This window comes from Lissotriton vulgaris, chromosome 5 (assembly GCF_964263255.1).
Source record: "Lissotriton vulgaris chromosome 5, aLisVul1.2, whole genome shotgun sequence".
Lineage (NCBI taxonomy): Eukaryota > Metazoa > Chordata > Amphibia > Caudata > Salamandridae > Lissotriton > Lissotriton vulgaris.
This window is the reverse complement of record NC_141693.1, coordinates 54,133,794-54,148,104: the sequence shown is the minus strand read 5'-3', so window position 1 is coordinate 54,148,104 and position 14,311 is coordinate 54,133,794. Positions and strand designations below refer to the sequence as shown.

The 14,311-nt window shown below is 49.0% G+C and overlaps 1 protein-coding gene across 2 annotated transcripts in view; it reads right to left on the bottom strand.

Moving 5' to 3' along the window:
• The window catches only part of MDC1 (mediator of DNA damage checkpoint 1), a 174,678-nt gene that overhangs the window by 100,680 nt on the left and 59,687 nt on the right, over positions 1 to 14,311 (bottom strand). For both annotated transcript variants that reach the window (XM_086920828.1, XM_086920829.1), the window contains exon 3: positions 12,679 to 13,206. In XM_086920828.1, coding sequence (XP_086776954.1) covers positions 12,679 to 13,206 — 528 coding nt within the window. The remainder of the gene's footprint in view (positions 1 to 12,678; positions 13,207 to 14,311) is intronic.

The following is a 14,311-nucleotide window of genomic DNA, read 5'->3' as shown; positions in this document are numbered from 1 at the left end:
ATGTAAAGTTGTTGTCCACCGCCGGAAGATGTTCTGCTAAGATCTGTATGTTGTAGCAGTTTGACCAAAGCCACAACTTATGCGCTAGAGCAGAGGAGAGTGCAAAGCCACCCTGTTCCTGTACACAATCCTTGGCAGTCATCTCCATGAGGACTAGCTTCCATCAAATCACCTGGAGGAAGGCTTTGAAGGCTATAAGTATGGCTCACCGTTTCAGGTAGTTGATATGGCATTCTTGTGTCATACGGACCACATCAACTGTACGCTCATGCATCAAGATGTGCACCCAAGCCTGTAAGAGAGGTCTCCGCGGTTGTAGAATGGGACCGGAGAAAAGCCTGCACTGCAACAGTTGGTTGCTGTTCCAGTAATGCAGAAAATGGTGAGCACTGACCTTTAGTAATACTAGATCTTCCCAGCGACTATCCACCTGTAACCACTGTGCCACAAGGCACTCTTGTAGGGCACGCATGTGGCGCTTGGGTTGGGGGTACAATAGGGATTCTTGAGGCCATCATTCCTAAAAAAGCATGGTATGGTTCTGAATGAGCACAATTGTTCAGAATGAGCACGATTTAACTGAAAGAGGCAGCAACTGAATTGCCACTGCTCTGTTGGTTGAGGTAGGCTTTTCTTGTAACGGCGTTCTACTCAGACCAGAGGGTAGGCTGGATGTCTTGGGGTTCTAAGTAGATATGGTCATATTTATTGTAAAACCCATCCATTCTATGGAGCAGGAATATTGCAGATTATGTGTGGGCTAGGCACTGGAGTTGCAGATGCTCTTTATCAGCCTGTTGTTGAGGTAGGGTAAGCTGTAGACAAAGCTTTAGACGTGGACAGGATCTCCAGTGTCTGCATTAGTGGCACCTTCAATGTTGACTTGGGGTGTGAGCAAGGAAGCTTAGTGCCTTAGATCGGGGGGACTAGGTGGCCGGGGAGGCTTGATACCCATGGGGAGAGCCTTTGCTGGCTCCGATGCCTTCTCTCGGTGCTTGACGGAGCACAAAATTAGCAGAAGCCCTGTAGGTGGCAGTCGTTTGTGTGTTTGCTCAGGCTTGATGCTAGACTCCAGCGGTATTAGTACTCTCCTTTGGCATGGGACCTTTTATGTGCTCCTGGCTTGATCTTATGGGTATCCGAGATGAGTAAAGTACACAACCCTAGACGTGGTCTTCGCATGAAGGCCACTGGTCTTCAGTGTCTGCTCGACAATGTCCTCGTCCTTGTGTTCCAACGTGCTCAAGGAGACAGTCTCTAAATTAGGCATTACCTGGGCTGCCAGGATACCGGATGGGCTGTCCTATTCGGTTCTATAGAGGCCATTTCTCCTAAGGTGTCCGAAATTTAAGAAGAAGCCTTTTGGTGCATCTTGCAGCATGTCTAGAGTCTTCTTTGATAGGAAGGCGAGTCAAACTTGTAGGACACACAAAAGGCACAAGTTGCAGATTTTATGCTACTCCGACCGCGGAACCTTAGAGTTGCCCCAATGGCAATGTTGGAAAGGCATTATTTGTATCACCCCTTGTGGTCTGCACTCTTCAGTATTGAAATTCGATGGAGGACATGAGGCCCCCCAAAGTGTGCAGGGAGGCCCACAACGTTGAGTGTTGCCCATCAGTCTAACAAATATATCCCAGGAAACAGCATGACGGCAAGTCATTGAGGAGCATACTGGTTTCCAAAGAGTGAATGTCGAAAGCAAACTATGTGGTCCCAAAAACATGTGGGAAACAGGATGATCTCTGAACCCTTTCGGTGTACATCCAAACCCTATAATGGAAAAAAACAATCTAAGATGGAGTCTGTGCTGATGCGTGTTGTGGACTAAGAACATCTTCTGACTCTAAACACTGAAGAAAAACAGCATGCAAACATCCAAGCTCAACACCAGATGCCAGGAATATACAGGAAATGTTTGTCTACAGCCAAGAACAACTACTAACAAAGTGTTTACAGTGCCCTGTAGCGGTTGAGAAAACTATTAACTAAAACAGTTTTAAGGTACCACAGAGTCGCCAGTGCGCATTCTGGGATGGTGCAAAAGGCAGCCTGGGCTTGCAAGTCTGAGGTCAGAAGAAGCGCATTAATATTAACAAAGTGTTTGGGATGCTCCCTAATGGAGGGATAGCATTCTTAATGTAAATAATTTAAAAGGATCCCATAATTTTAACTCCCTCCGCCCCCTCTGTCGGCTTCTAATCTGCTCCCCAACATACCAACATTTAGAAGGAGATTGACTACAAGAATCCTGTGGGCTCCTCAAATCAAACAGATAATCTTGAAGGTAACCTGAAAAGAACATAATTTACCAAGCAGAACGAATACATATGACCACCCTGAAAAACGGTCCTACACAGTGTGCATGGTCCAGGGCAAGTGAAAGGCCAGGGCAGCCAGCCCTGTGAGGAAAACACAAACCGGTTCGGAAGAAACTTTCAGTCACTTCAGTCGCTCCTGTGGGCGGCCAATAATGTGTTAAATCTGTCTGTGGCTGCTACTAAAGCAGATTTCTTCTCAAGCACCCAAATGTAATGGGACTACTGTCAGAGAAAAATGAGCATACTGCATGTATTTTCAGACTGGACGCTTTCTTTTCTGTGAACGTGTAGTAATGACCCCCAGTAGATGGCCTAGTTACTATGGTATCGTACAGGTTGCGTTTGTGAAGTGGGAACAGCTCAGAAAGGGGTGTGATCTAGATCTATGAAAAGGTAACAGCAGGTGGCGTGGCCCAGATGGCGGCACGGTAGGACGCAAATCTGTCCCTCCGGCCTTGCGGACTCTCAGCTTTGTAGAAGCCCCATCCCCGGTCATTAAATTGTGGATTACTGAACGGTATCAGCTTGTGCCTCCTCCAGCGCTACTTCGGGAGCCTCCGACCACTGTGGTTGTGCTCCTCATCAGATTCCTGTTGGGCCCGCAGCGAAGCTCCCGCAGATAAGATGGTGGCCACGGCAGTGTACGAGAGGCGGCAGCGCTGAGCGGAGGAGATCCGAGGCGCCTAATAGGCTTGAGGTCCTCCCCTGACTGCCTGAGACCAAGCTGCCCTCCCGCTGCTGGAGCGCGAGAGCGCCCTGCTGCCGGCCTGCTGAAACGCCTGCCATTTTGCTGCCTTTATTGATCTGGCCGGGACCAAGCGCTGGCAGCAGCGGATTCGGGAGCCGTGTGTTAAGTCTCTCAGCACCGGAGAGTGCTCCCGGTCTAGCGATCTGCCTGGCTGGTGCCAATACTTCGCCTGGTGCGCTGACAGTACATAGAGACCGCCCAGCAGGGGGGTTCATCCTCAGCCCGCCATCTTGCCTCCTTCTGTGGCATGACCGAGCCGGTGGACAATAGACTGCTGGGCTATGATTTTGGGGCTCTCTCCACGCGAGGCCTGAAGGAGCGGTGGCCCAGTCAGCCCACTCTCCCTTACACAAGGACTGGTGCTCTGTCCAGCTGTGGATCATCTGAAGGGCTCCACGCAACCAGCAGTTCACCTGTGAGTGCGGCCCTCACCTCGCCTGCACTTCTGTTCGTGCTTGCCTGACAACTGCACATCGCAGCGGCGCCGCCGTCCGGGGCCTAGCATCGCCCGGAGGTTTGCCTAATCGCAGCTGAAACAGCGCCTAGCTGGCAAAAACAAACAGGCCCGCCATCTTGTGAGCCCTACATCCCGCTGTCCCTGCGGACCATGCGGGTCGAGCGGAGATCCACGAACGAAGACCGGTGAGTCAGACCAGCGACGCACGAGGGGTCTTGCCCTGGGGCTGGGCAGAGAGGAGGTCCCTTGGAGTGCCAGGGCGCCACGGCTGTGAGTGGACTGACAGAGACTGAGCTAACATCCACAGAAAGGGGTCAGGATAGCACTAGACGGGCCCAACAGTCCCTCTGGAGCGGCGATAGCGGGTACCCAGGAGCCCATTGGGGCGTGCCTGCATCCGGGACAACTGCTTTCCCACGCCACAAAGGGCCGGATAGCCGGCTTCCCAAAGGGGGAGCCGAGTGGCGAGCCTTCCTAGGCCTCGGGACTCTACCCGTAGCTGGGTGTCCGACCCTGAAGAAGCTGTGAGCCGCAAGTAGGAGGTGGTGGGGGTCGCGCCCCAAGAGATGAGAGCGGACTGAGCGGGGCGGTAGCTGTGAGCCAAGAATAAGGTGGGCACCTGGAGCTGAGCTTGTGCGCCATGGCCTCAACGCGTGTAAAGAAAGAAGACACTGAAGGAGCTGCTCCAGAAGCAGTCCGGACCGACATCATCGGCCGGTGAGAAGCTCACCGGAGCAGCAGAAGGCGTTGAGGCCCCGGCCACCAAAGCCTTTATTTTAGAGCTTTTTGCTGCCATCAAGGAGGACATACAGGATCTTAAGGGCCAACTCGCAGCAGACCTCCGTGAGGTCCGACGGGATGTGGACGAAATCGGAGAACGAGTGGCCACGCTTGAGGAACACTATGATAACTGGGAAGAAGTACTCCACCAGCTACAGCAAGACATGCTGCGCCTCCAGGAACAGCATTTGATCAACAGGCGCATGCCGAAGACCTGGAGAACAGCTCCCGGCGGAACAACGTGCGGATCAGAGGCGTACCATGGCATGAAGAAGAGGATGATCTCAGGGCTTACGTTCGGAGCGCTGTTCCAACAGATCCTGGGCGAGGATGATGCAGCCAACCTTTAAATGGGCCAGGTACACAGAGTGCGTCTCCCCCGTGGAAACAAAGCTCCGCCACCAGACATCCTTGTGTGTGTCCAAGACTTTCAATTAAAGGAGTGCATCATACGGAAGGTGAGAGAGGCTCATCCTATATAGTACAGGAGACAGACACCGGCCATCTTTCAGGGCTTAACGGCCTCCACTCTCCTCATGATACGTGAATGTAAGGTGGTCACCTCGCACCTGAGTGATCAAGGCATCCCTTACTCATGGGGCCATCCCTTCCGTATTATTTTCAAGCTCCGAGGGAAATTGCACCAGATCCGCTCTCTGACGGAGGCAATGGAGGTCCTCGGTCTGAATAACGCGCACACACGGTGGAGCAAGTAAATAGGCCTGGAGACCAAGGCATCCACCGCCCAGCAAGATCGCTACGCTTTGGTAAGGCAAATCCGTCCGGAAGCCTGATCAGGCCACAGTGGATAAAGAGAGGGAGCTGGTGATCTCTTCACTCTCGCAGCCGTCGGATCGTTCAGCCTCCCATTGAGATCTTCCATGATATGCAAGGGGATGGATACTTGGAGGGGTGCCTGGGGGGCCGAGATGGTTGTCCTGAGAAGATTATGGACAACCTCTCCGTGTGGGTATGACCTGGGCCTGCAATGGCCCATAGCAGCTGCTCGAGCCATGACTCCTTGGATCCTTCCCTTTTTTGTGACAAACTTTGGTCATGTTCCAGTCGTTGTAATTGTTCGGATCTGGGTTATTTCTTTACGGTTTTAATTTGCTGGGGGTTTCTGTTGAGGGCTACTGCACCAGTTGACACTTAGAGCTTATCTCTTTCAGATAGAGATGGGGATACGTCTCTCTCAATGCAGATCTAGTAAGCGATTGGTAACTCCACTACATAGCTTTTCATCACACTCATCGGATGGGAAGGGACCTTAAGGTAGTTAGCCTTAATGTGCAGGCCTCAACAACCTGGTGAAGAGAGCAGCAATGCTATCCCTACTCGAGAATGCTGAGGGCACCTCCTTTCCAAAGACACCATACATATGCGTACTAGGCGCCTCCCACAACAACAACAGCAGGCCCGTCTAAAAAGAATGGCGTAGCAATCCTGATAGAGGCACACTTTCCGGGGAAGGTTATAGCAACTGTGGCAGAAAAAGGGGCGTCTATTAGCGATTAGAGTGCAATGGGGAGAAACACACAGACAATAGAGGATTACCTTGTGCTTGTCGAGGTGGGTTCCACGTCATTGTTGGCCGAATGGGAAGCCCTGAAATTAGTCACTGGGGGAGTTCATTGCCATCTCAGCAGCACATAACAAACTCCGAAAGGAGTAGTGCAGCGAACTAGAGTCGATCCACAAGCGTTCGGGGGCTCAGAGTGTGTGGAGGGAGCTGGAGAATCGTAGGCATGTGTTGAAGCATCTTGACCTCGACAGGGCAGAATATGCCCTTCTCCGCCACAAAATCTACCTTAGCAGTGATAATTGTGGTAAACTTTTGGCCCACAGACTGCGCGCTAAGACGCAAACGACTTTGATTCAGTCGATCAGGGACCAAATTGGGGAGGAGCAGAGCGCGGATGCGCATTTCGTAGAAGCATTTTGCACATTCTATAGCACTCTATAAACGTGGCCGGACCCACCGGCACAGGAACAGAGTGCTTACTTAGATGCTTGTGTGATCTCCCCTCTCCAAAAGGCCACGGCAGAGGAGCTTGAGTCAGTTATCCGTATAGAGGAGGTGATTATGGCTATCTCTAGACTGAAGCTGGCCAAATCGCCGGGCCCCAATGGGTTTTCGGCCTCCTCTGCAAGACCTTCTGCAGGGAGCTGGCTCCCTTTTTGTCTAAATGGTTTTACTCCTTTTTAGAAGCGGGAGAGGTAACACCCTCCATGTCTGAGGCGGCGATCTCAGTCATCCTGAAACCTGGGAAGCATCCCCGAGAGTGTGGTTCCTACCTACCTAGTTCCCTCCTTAATGTCGATGCAAAAATATTTGCGGGTATTTTAGCGACACGATTAAACCCGCTCATGGCCGATCTCATTGATCCAGACCAATCCGGTTTTATTGCCACACGACAAGGGGGGGGGGGAAGACAACATCAAGCAGCTTTTCCATCTAGTCGATCGCATACAGTGGTCAGACAGGCAGGACTTCTTACTGCCTATAGACGCCGAGAAGGCATTTGATAGGGTGGCGCGGGCTTATTTATTTGAAGCTTGGTGGCACTACAGGTTTGGGGAGAACTTTTATAAGTGGATTCGCTGCATCTAAAAATGCACCCATAGCCTTTGTGAGGGTTAACGGCAGCAGGTCAAAATCCTTTCCCACCTCTCGTAAGACGCTGCAGGGGTGCCCCCTATCTCCGCTTTTATTTGCGCTCTATATGGAGCCTCTGGCTCAACGTGTACGAGCGGATGAGCGCATAGTAGGTTTGAAATTTGAAGCAGATGTTCATAAAATAAGTCTCTATGCGGAATTTCTCCCTTACGCAGCCACACTCATCCCTGCCTGCCCTGCTTGCTGAACTCAACATATTTTGCGCTGTGTCTAGGTTTAGGGTTAATCTGGGTAAGTCTATTATTCTGAATTTATCGCTTCCCCAGACCTGACGGATGCCTTGCAGCAACAATTCCCATTCCAATGGTCCCAGAGTGACAAACTGTATTTGGGTATTAGACTTGCCCCGTCCATCGCCCGGACGGTTACGCTTAATTATATGACCTTATTAGAACAGACGACTAAGGCACGGGATGCTGCGCTTTGTCTGGCAATTCTCCTGCGCATCCTGTACATTTTCCAGACGCTTCCCATGGCTCCCCCCCCCCCCCGGCAATAAAGCAATTACAGACTCTCATCAATAAGTTGGTAGTGTGGGGGTGGGGGGACAGCCACGTTTCTCAATCACTCAGATGGCACGTCCGAAAGCTCAGGGAGAAGTGGGCTTGCCTTGATCAGCGACTACTACCAGGCAGCCTGCCTCCGGTACTTGGTAGAATGGAACAGGCCGCTCTCCAACAAGCACTGGAACTTCATGGAGCAGTCCTTTGCGGGCGTCAATATTTGGAGGGAATTGTAGTTACCCCACAAGCACAGGGCTCAGGGGCTCTACTCTTCCCCAGTTACCGCTCCGACGCTTAAGTTGTGGGATAAGGTGGCCTTTAAGAGTGGGTGGACCTCCTTTCCTTCGCCTATGACTCATTGTAGATAATCCTGACTTTCCTCCGGGTCAGGACTCAGTGGTGTTTCAGCGCTGGCGCGAGGAGGGTTGTAAAAGAGTGTAGTCCCTCTTTGATATCGAAGGGCTGCTTCCGTTTGCTCAGCTTAAGCAAGACTATGGCCTCTTAGCATCCGATGCTTATCCCTACCACCAACTGTATCACTGGATCACAGCGCCTTCCAAATACGCACATGTCCAGGTCTCTCACCAAATTTGAACAATGGTTGCTCCTAAAAACAACAATCGTCGTCTCATCTCTTAATTATACGCCATGCTTACTGCGGGTCCCACTGAGCAGCGCAAAAAGGGGCAGGTCCACTGGGAAACTGAACTAGGCCGGCCACTAACCCTCAAGAAATGGGAACATACACTCTACAGAACACATCTTACTGTTTACAACACCGCCGGGGCCGAGTCCGCTTTTAAAGCGTTTTCCTATTGGTACTACACTCCTACACAAATCCACAGTTGGGACAAAAACAAAACAGACCTTTGCTGGAGAGGATGTGGGATGTCTGGCACGCTAGCTCATCTGTTATGGCACTGCCTTAAGCTCCAACATTACTGGGCTGAGGTCCTAGACAACATAGACAAGCTTTTGGTATTTATATGCCTCGCTCCCCTGAATACACCCTCCTTGGCCTCTCACACTCCAAGGCTTTTCCGTTAAGATCCCGACGTAGTAGGCAAATAGCGTTAGCGCTGCTAGCAGCTAGATAGGTTATCTTGGCGCACGACTGTAACGCCTGAGGTGCTATCATGGGTGCATCGCATCTGGTCTCTTTTAGGCATGGAACGCATGTCTCTTGTGGTGGAGGGCAAGGGGGGGGGTGCTCTACGGGCGCCTTTCCTACAAGTGGTGTCAAAAGATACGAGGGAAGTTATCTGCCCTAAGTATCTACTGATCCTTAACCTGCTTCCACTGGAGAAGATGGCTACTGATCAGAAATCTGCGAAATGATTGTGGTGGGTTATCACGCCCTATGTCTAGAGGAGCAGAACATGAGATTGAGGGAATAAATGGTGCGGTGGTGAGTGGGGGTGAGATTCCATTTGGGTATTGTTTCCCTTTTGTTATCATTTGCTTTGGTTACCTTCACACGAAAATTAGGAAGTGGCAATTTATTCAACTGTAATATGGCTTATTTCGCGGCCGCCCTGCGGGTTGTGGCATAATTGCTGTGTTTTGCTACTTATGACTCGCTCTGCTGGCCAATGGATGTAGGCAATAAGTTGTGCGCCTTGACTTCCTCTTAATAAAAATAATTTAATCATAAAATGGTAACAGCACGACCAAAGCACACATATCCAAAGGCACATGCCACTTCACACACCACCTTCACTTACAGCAAGATGCTTCCATCTTGCTAATTTATAAAATTGTGAAAGTGTTGTTTAAGTGCACTCCAAAATATAACTAGTTTAAACAGTGAATTAAATTTCATTTGTGTGCATCCCTGCCAGTGCGTTGTGTCCACTGACGCCAACCAGACAATAGAACAAGTGTGCTAAGAGGGAGAATCCCTACAAGCTGGCAGGAGCACTTTGCTGGAAACTGCGATGATTTGACCAAGTTTATAAAGTTATCACACTTAATACGTGGTTGTAGTTTGCTTTTTGGTTGATTTATTCAATCTAGACAATCGTCTACCAACAATATAGTGATGCAAACACACACTGTTAGACATCCCAAAGCATTTCGGGTCTTACATGACCCTTCATCAGGGGTTGCATCTGTGTTTCTAAAACCAAAACAGGAGACTTTACTGAATAGTCCACAAAGTAAAGTTCCTAACAGCTAATAACAGATACTCTGGTGCGTTTTCTTTTCTCCATTTCTAAAGCGCCTAGTTACGCCACCGGCGCGTCCCCGCGCTGAGCGGACTCGTTAGTAAGAGACGTTCATAGAATTGTCCCAGAGTTACATAAAGACACATTCCTGCCGCCTTCATTCACTTTAGGACGCAGAGGAAAATAGCCATGTTTTTAGATATTTCCTCAATTTTGTTTCGCACGGTTCCAGTCTGACATGCAGCCTGGTGGCCACGACTACTTCGAAAGCAGAGTGAATTGCAAGGAAAAAGGAAAAGATGCAGGCGTCTTCGCGAGGACCATGCTGTGGCTCTATTGTATACCGACGCAAAGAAGTCATGTGTTTAAATACCAATTCGTGAACGGACTGTGCTTATTATTAAAGGCTGTGACTAAAAAAGCGTGTTTATCGAGTAGAACGTGTTACCCGTAAAAAAAAAATAGACACCAGCTATGACAAATCAATATACTAATGCTGGCTAAAACATCAGTGCGCTGCTGTATTGCTTAAAAAAGACAAGTCTTTTACCATGGTGCATTAACTCGAGTAACGTGTGTGTAAAAGTCTTCCCTTATAAACTACAACCACGTATTAAGTGTGATAACTTTATGAACTTCGTTTAATCTTTTAAGAAACATCGCAGTTTCCAGCAAAGTGCTCCCGCCAGCTTGGAGGGATTCTATCTCTTAGCACACTTTTTATGAAATTGACACAACTCATCACATGAATTACATAGTGCCACCATCATAACCACCAAAGGAGGGTACGTCAAAACAATCAAGCTTCAAGGAACCTGCAATAGGCACGTGGTAAAACTAACACAATACTAACACAGACACCCGAAACAACTGGAATAGAAGCAGAGGGCTTTGGGAAGCTGTTCTAGTCTCCTATACAAGCTTATAGTCCTTTAAGTCTGGCCCAGCCTACGCCCTGGCGACCGTGGTGAAATAAAGGATTCATAATTAATACCAAAAAATGGGACCAGCTGGGCACAGACTACGCAACTATTCTGTAACTGCAAGAATCTGGTCATTGAAACTAATGTATCCAATCTCCCATCAGTTTCATCCCACACCTTTACCCAATGTATCCATCCTATCGATCATCACCAGATTTTGAGCAAGAGCAGCACTCAAGAGCCCATGCAAGCCCAGTGTGCACTTACTACAGGGCACTATTCCGACTAGCAAGTTTAAACATCACCTATCCATCACCTGCTACAATGAACAGAAGCTGAACAATTGTGACTTTAACATGCTATCACACCCAGGGTTAGTATATAATTACTTCTGCCCCTTTATAGGTAGCATAGGCACTAAAATCCAGCAAGGGCCAAAACGTTCTGAAAAGCACATCCAACATCAGCCTCAAGCACGATTACTCCTAAGAAACATCTCACCGCCTTTGGATGGCCTGTCACCTCACCCATCACCCATAAATGCCCCACCTCCTGAAGAGCTACCGGTCCACGCTATGTACAGCACATGATCTCCATCTCAATGTATTATCGTGGCTCTTAACAAGCCCCAATCTTCACTAAACTATTAGCTTGACATATCCACCCACACTGCCTTGCCTTAACCTGCTGTACTTGTGATCCAAAACTCAAACTTTCAGACTCTTCGTCACTATCGTGGCCAGATCAATGTCAACTTTAACATGAAAGATGTTCAACAAGGAACTGTGTGTGGCTCAGGGGTTAGAGGCGGCAGACCCGGAAGCTGAGATCGGCCCTGGACCAGGGTTTAATTCCCCGCCTCGACGGGTCTTGGGCTCAAAAATTCCACGGACTCGATAATTCTCGCTCCGGTGCCTACTCGACTCACGGGTTGACACTCTGCAACTCTGGGCAATAGCTTGCTTAATCTCCACAACGGCCCCTCGCGGTGGGATGCCTGGCTTTCACCTTGTGGATACCCTGCCGGGGTTATCTCACGGGGGAATACCAGGACGGGTTCCCTAAGCAAGCGCTTAGATACCTACCACGGTGGGTGATTTGCGCTATATAAATACATGTACATTTACAAACCTCAGCGAGTCCAAAACGACTTGACTGGGCTCATATGAGCTAGTGCCATGATCAGTATACGCCAGCATTGAAAACCACGCGTTGGCAAACAATTAAAGAAAGGATACAGTTAAAGAACCTCTGGTTAATCCAAAGTGCCCCTGCATGACCACATTGCAAGCCAATTATCTGAGTTTTTTCAGTCTGCCATATAAGGCCTACCTCTCATAGCCTCCTCTCCAATCCACAAGAACATTTCCTGCAACATAAAATACAGAAGTCTGGTATTGTTACCAGCTTACCCAGATCATGGCCTTACGAATCATTAAAGAAGAAAAAACGCCACCCTAGTCAAGCAAAGAAGGCCCACTGACTTCACACATAATTCTGCCACACTGCCCATCCCTCTGGTTCCTCACTCTTCTGCAAAAAGCGCCCTGAAATTTAAGCCAATGTGGCACAGCACCCTTAACAAAATACCCTAGATGAATGATTGGCAATCAGAAGAGATGGAAGTAGGGGGCACAATACTATGTGACCATATAGAACAGGAAACAGCACAGCATTGCAATGAGATCAGCAGACAAAGAAGCAGGCTTTTCTTTAGTGAACTGCGGAGTATTGAGGCAGCAGAATAAAGAGGAACATGCTTTCCTATCTCACATGGTTGTAGCTAGAGAAAATAGCTCCCGGTTAAAAAAAAGGCCTAATGAGGAGTCAAAAGGGAAGCCTATTCTACTTGTTGCTCTGTTTATCACAAGGCTGCGGAAAGCTTGATTGAGAATGTCAAACAGATGTTGTACAGTGGAGGTGTCTTCACTGACAAGTGAGTATTTAGAATAGCAAGACGTTCTTTTAAATGTGAACTCTTTGTGAGTGAATACTCAACTCTCAGCAGTTTCAAAAGTACAAGGGCCACAGTTGGTCTGAGGACACATGGTACTGGCCAGCTATCACAACAGATTATGATAACGCAAATGATACTCACTTTCACTTCCCCTGGACCTGCCAGTTGGGTTTATTGTGTTCTCCCCTTCATCATCATCATCTGAATCTTTAGCTAGCAAACCTCCATACCCCATGCGCCGTGTGGCTGGCGTCTTTTCGAACACCAGCGACTTCACCCCATTAGTCTGTGTGGCAGGAACCAACACAGACTCATCGTCCGAATCAAAGTCTTCAGGTGCTTCACAAGTAGCCTTTTCGCGGGATGCAGCCACTTGGTGTTGGGGTGACGCGCTTTCTTCTCTGGTGTTCTCACTGGGCAGGATGAAGTACTGGCATGCCACATCGGCAAAAAGCAGCAGATCCCCATTGGCCAGGGCATATCGGACGTGGGGCTTCAGTATAGCCTTGCGGCGCCGCGTCTTGTTGAGGCTGCCACAATCATAGATGGTGTGGCAATCCGCTTCTGCCTCAATGACAGCATGCTTTTTGGAGACAGACTGCGTTGGAAGAGTGATGTGACAGTTTTCATGCCGGCCAATGATGTTGTCACCAATGTGGATCCAGAAATCTGTGAAAGAGACAAGAGTTATGAGCGCCGCAGTCAAACCTTTGTGAAGTTAATGTCAAAGCTCCACCTGAATCTCCATTCTGAATCCTCAACAGCACCAACAAGAAAGGAATATGCTACTTACCAGTATGCATCTGTTCTTGGCATGTAGGGCTGCTGACATTCATATCTTGTGCATAGATCGCCGCCTAGTGTTGTGTCCGGATGATTGCACATTGTTGTCCTGGAAGAGTCTTCGAAGTATCACGAGATAGGTGGCTCCTCCCCCGGACTACAGTGCGCATGGGCATCCTATCCATCCTCAGATTGTTTTTCGCCATTGTGGCAGGGATGGAGTATGATACAGTAAGTGATGTCCATGCTAAGAATAATTCTGAGTGCTACAGCTGCGACAGGCACTGGGGAGGAGGGAGGGCGATATGAATGTCAGCAGCCCTACATGCCAAGAACAGATGCATACTGGTAAGTAGCATATTCCGTTCGAGGCATGTGGGCTGCTGAATTCATATCTTGTGCATAGAATGTATAGCAGTGTCCCCCCTAGCGGTGGTTGCCTGTGCCAGCAGCAGCAGCCTGAAAAAGAGTCCTGAATACAGCCTGTCCTACAGCTGCTTGGAGTGTACATCTACGCAGTAGTGTTTGGTAAATGTATGTATGGTAGACCATGTGGCTGCTCTACATATGTCTTCTAGAGGAATGTTTCCTAGGAAAGCCATGGATGCCCCTAACTTGCGTGTGGAATGCGCTCTTGGGGGAACTGTTAATGTGCGTTTAGCTTTTTGATAACAAATTTGTATGCACTTAACAATCCATCTGGCTATACCTGATTTGGAAATGGGGTTGCCTTTGTGCTGTGGTGAGAAGGCAACAAACAGTTGTTGAGTTTTCCTGAAAGCTTTTGTCCTGCCTATATAGTACAGGAGAGCTCTCTTAACGTCTAGGGTATGTAGAGCTCTTTCTGCCACTGAATCTGGATTTGGGAAGAACACTGGCAGTGCGATAGTTTGATTGATGTGAAATTGGGATACTACTTTTGGCATGAATTTAGGGTTTGTACGCAGTACAACTCTATTTGCAAGAATTTGTATGAATGGCTCCTGAATAG